The sequence below is a fragment of the Gadus morhua genome, chromosome 10 (assembly GCF_902167405.1).
Source record: "Gadus morhua chromosome 10, gadMor3.0, whole genome shotgun sequence".
Lineage (NCBI taxonomy): Eukaryota > Metazoa > Chordata > Actinopteri > Gadiformes > Gadidae > Gadus > Gadus morhua.
In genome coordinates, this window is record NC_044057.1 from 5,471,225 (window position 1) to 5,476,224 (window position 5,000).

General features: G+C 45.4%; 1 protein-coding gene across 3 annotated transcripts in view; it reads left to right on the plus strand.

The window, feature by feature from the left end:
- The window catches only part of si:zfos-2326c3.2 (misshapen-like kinase 1), a 65,132-nt gene that overhangs the window by 24,468 nt on the left and 35,664 nt on the right, over nt 1-5,000 (plus strand). For 2 of the 3 annotated variants that reach the window (XM_030369315.1, XM_030369317.1), the window contains exons 11-14: nt 1,614-1,686; nt 2,264-2,393; nt 3,865-3,984; nt 4,109-4,246. In XM_030369315.1, the coding sequence (XP_030225175.1) occupies nt 1,614-1,686; nt 2,264-2,393; nt 3,865-3,984; nt 4,109-4,246 (461 nt within the window). The remainder of the gene's footprint in view (nt 1-1,613; nt 1,687-2,263; nt 2,394-3,864; nt 3,985-4,108; nt 4,247-5,000) is intronic. The other variant, XM_030369316.1, reaches the window with a different exon arrangement.

Consider the following 5,000-nt stretch of genomic DNA (forward strand, 5'->3'; position numbering starts at 1 on the left):
AATAAGATGACAAGAACCGATTATTGTGTAGGTTGTGGATAGATGTTTGTTTTAAAACACACACACACACACACACACACACACACACACACACACACACACACACACACACACACACACACACACACACACACACACACACACACACACGCACACACACATACACACACACATACATACACATACCCGCACATACACACACACACACACAAACACACCAAAACACATACCCGCACATGCACACACACACATACACACACACACGGACACACACACACCGACACACACACACAGACACACACACACACGCGCGAACACACCCAAACGGACGTCTAAAGCGGAATGATCCACAGATGTAGTCATTTTCATATCTGGTCAACATGAGTATCCTGTTCACAGGCCGCATGTGGCTTGTGTTACGCTCTCTCAGAAGAAAGGGCGACGACTAGGGAACGGAAGAGAGGGAAACTTTATGATTCCTCCTTTCGGCCAAGGAATTAGCCTCTGTTGTTTGTTGACAACTTCATGTTGTTTCTTTTGGGGTTGAAGTTATTGGGGGGTAAACTCTGAACAGACAGACATACGGACAGAGAGAGCGAGCGAGCAAGAGACACAGAGGTTGAAAAGGGTTTGAGGGAGAGAGAGAACAGTGAGTCAAAGGCACAGAAAGGGAAGGAAAGAGGAAGCAGGATTGCCATCTGGTTCTAATCTTCTGCAAGCTTATAAAAACACCCTAATGACCTCCACGTTAGTGCTTTGCATGTGCGTGTGTGTGTGTGTATGTGTGTGTGTGTGTGTGTGTTTGTGTGTCCTGCTTTTAGATGTGTGATACTTTCGCACGCCCATGACTTTATGTCAACTGGAAGTCTATCTATTCGTGACAACACATGGCCACTACCCTCAACTGCTCACTGCCTGCAGAGCTAAGGGGATAGCTAGATAAGAGCTAGATAGATATGAGATCAATATCCATGCTTTTATTGTGTCACAAAATATTGTTTGTAAAGTGTATTTTATTGCGTCGGTTTTTGTGTTACTGGTCTGGGTGTAACTATACGCTTCTCATCCGGGAAGCAGCTGTGGTGTAAATGCAATGCGAGTGCTATTGACCTATTTAGGAGTGACTGGATTCACATCTTCCTCTTTTTGAAAGCACAGCACATACGCTGTTTCCCAGACATGCCCTGTAGATCTGGGAGGATGTCAGAGAAACATAGTGTAGTGTTGAAATCTGCATCGAGCGTGGGAGATCTCCAGACTAACATGACAGAGCATCCCGGCTGCTATTAAAGTTTCATTCGGCAGCGCCTTGTCGGGAGGATGTAACGGCGGTGGTGACTTGTGGCAGAGGGCTGCATGCGTGAGACACCATGTGGCAGTGAACATAATTAATGAATGGAGTGATTTCATGTTATTTATTTATGTCTCTCGCCCCCTCTCCCTCGCTCGCTCTCTTGCTCCCTCGCTCACTCTCTTGCTCTCTCTCTCTCTCTCGCTCTCTCTCTCTCTCTCTCTCTCTCTCTCTCTCTCTCTCTCTCTCCTCTCCTTCTCTCTCTCTCTCTCTCTCTCTCTCTCTCTCTCTCTCTCTCTCTCTCTCTCTCTCTCTCTCTCAGAGGGCCCAGAGTATGAGTACAGTGGCAGTGAGGAAGAGGATGAAGAGCCGGCAGAGGAAGAGGGTGAACCCAGGTATGATATCAATCAGCAATGTGCGCCTCGGGACATTGGATACATAAATATGTCATCCCTACTATCACATACTGAGATGGCGTAAGATGTTACATCACATTAAAGGAGAAAAATAACATTTTCTACAGTGATTGAAAAATGCAAAAGCATTTTTATTTATCAAATGCATGCGGTATGAAACTTATTCAAAGGGTTATTCTGGACAAATAGTTTAAACCGTGGTGACATAACTCACAGTTTGCCTCTGGCAGTCAGTAAGTCGCAAAATGATGGGAGTGAGCGTTTTTCTGTACACATATGCTCTCAGCCGACGTCCATTTCCCTGAACTGAGAACTCCAGATGGCATAAAGAAACATACAGTCTCTCAGGATGAGCTTCGTTAATGTGGGGGGGGGGGGGGGGGGGGGGAGAGATAGAGAGAGAGAGAGAGAGAGAGAGAGAGAGAGAGAGAGAGAGAGAGAGAGAGAGAGAGAGAATGAGAGAGACGGTAATTCAACAAATGGCCTTCTGATATTTTCTTCTCATTCTCTCCGTTTATCCACGGCGATCTGTCCATCTGAGGTTCTGCTCTCTCAGCTCCATAGTGAACGTTCCCGGGGAGTGGACGCTGAGGCGGGAGTTCCTACGGTTACAGACCGAGGGCCGGGAAGGGGCCCGGGAGGGCGGGGGCCCAGCAGGAAGTGGGGCCCAGCAGAGACACCAACAGGTATGTCACGTGTGTTTCTCTGTTTACCGCTACACTCTTCATATTGTCTGTTCAACGTGTCAACCGTATTCTTACATCTCGTTAGCCTCATAGCATGATTGCCATGAGTCATATTTTGTCCGACTGTGATATCTAACCTAGCTCTTCTCTCCTAACGCTGTGCCTCATTGGCTATATCCTAAGCCAATCAGAGGGCTTTTGACATTCCATAATCTCTATCTGCCTGAGTCATCTATTTGACTTTAGGCATTTTTGACGCCTAATACAAGATGAACCATAAAATATGACTTAGGCAGTTATGCTATGAGGCGTGCAACGTTATGACCTTATTTTATTACACAACAATATATGAATATATTATATCTTCATATAATAAGAGCTTTCAACGTATCTGCCCGGTCACCTATCTGCTATGATACCAATTCATTTCTGTTACATCCCTTTTTTCATGAAAGGACCACTAAGTTCAACACTTACTTCAGTAACATTTTCATACATATATATTCATAAATACATACTTGCAAACTTGAAATCGACAAAACTTTAGTGAAATTCAAGGTCAAATCTGATTATAATAGCATGTATATTCAAAATGATGTCCATGTGATGATAGCAGCCTTACTCAGGGCGTTTTACATCGCATGAAGCGGCTGACTTGTGGTTTGGGAGTGGGGCTCTCTCTGGGATTAGGGCTCAATCATCTCACTAACTGACAAAACAAATCCAAAGTTCCTTGGGTTGTTCTCAGCGTTTCATCAATGGGAGGTCTGTTGATGTGGATCTCTTCGTTGACGAGGACATCACACCGGGATGCTTTGTCTCAAACTATGTACATGCTAGCATCCACTCTGCGTTCGCTTTCAGGGTCACATCGCATTACATCACGTGCTATGTTTATTTTCTAGGTGCTGTTTGCACAATCCTCCTTTCTGCTTCAGTATAGAAATAGCCTCATATTGGTTGTATGAGGAGACATTTTTTGAATCAGAGTGCCAACCACAGCACACATGTTATCTCTCAGCTGAGCCTGTGGGGCATGTTTGTTAGAGACCACGAGCAGAAGAGCGTTATTACATCCTAGTCCAGATGGAAGATGGAATATTGATAAAAAAGAATTTACACAATACAGCTGTAATACATAATCAACTATTCTTAGATCCCTGATCTATACATTTATTCGTTAAATATACACAAACGAAACAAAATCCAAACTTTCCATGCGCTCAGCATGGAGGCAGCATATCATCAACCATCCCCCAGTAACAAACCACATCAGAAGGTCTCATAGTCAGGTTACACGACGGGTAACGCGACGGGCGATAATAACCCCGACGGCGCAATAATGACCACGTCTATCAACACCATTAAACCATATAGAACGAATTGTAAGCGTGTTGCACAAAGGCACGCGGGCCCTATCATTGGTTGCGTACGAGGTTTCAATCCCCTGGCGTTGTGATGCCTGTGTCAGCAGGCTCTGCAGCAGCAGAGGCAGCAGCTCGCAGAGCAGGAGCGCTACAAGCAGCAGCTGCTGGCCGACCGACAGAAGCGCATCCAGCAGCAGCACGAGCAGCGGCAGAAGCTGGAGGACGTGAGTGCCGAGACCCTCTCCGGCCTTCTCCTCCAGGGGGCCGGGGGCCATCCGCCCCCCGTCGATTCATTCCGCTGGGGCTCCTTTGGGGAACTGATCCCCCTTTCATGGTTTCGTTGCTCAGCAACAAAGGCGTCAGCTGGCGGACACGGCTTACCAGTGGGCGGAGCTTCAGGAGATACTGTTGGGGGAGGAGTCAGATCTCCGCGACAACCGGATCTTATTGGACGAGAGGAACGGCGGGAAGAGCGACCGAAGACAGGTAACACGCGATGATTTTACATGAAGGGCTTCATGGGTCTTCTGGGAAATGTGCGGATGATGAAGCTATTGATTTACGGTGCGTCAGATGCACAAACGTCACTCCAAATTTTAAACTGAGTTAAAAATTTGTTGACCGAGTTAAAAAACAATGAATAAAACAGTGAAAAGCTTGACACTAGTGTATGTGGTATACATTAAACAGTGATGATGTGAAAGCATGTGAAGTATGTGAAGTACATCCCTCATATTTTTATGTTTTATGTGAATCTCTTCCAGTGGATAATCTGCTATGTGTTACTGAGTTTTAATCTTATTTAATACATTATACATATGGTTGTTAGTTAGATTGACCCCATAACACTCTGATAACGCGATTAGTGTGGAAGAGAGTCGAATACTGATATGAGGATTGGAACTGACTACTTAGTAGCCTCGATGGTCTTCTGGGTATTTTTGGAACAAATTTAATGGGAATCAGCGTAGGGAATCTTGGTAAACAGTCTGACAAACCCCACTGGACATCTCAATTACCCTAAGAGATAGCATGAGTCTACTTTTGACGGAAAATAAGTTGAAGGTGCATAATAAATGTGCTGAGTGACTAGTGTAAATAGGGATGCATGCGGGTTGCGTGTGTGTGTGTGCATCTGTGTGTGCGTGTGTGTGAATGTGGTGCTGAATATGGTTTCCTTAAACATTCAGAGTCTGCTGACATATTGCTTGCACCTGTCAGACCCCACCACACGATAAAC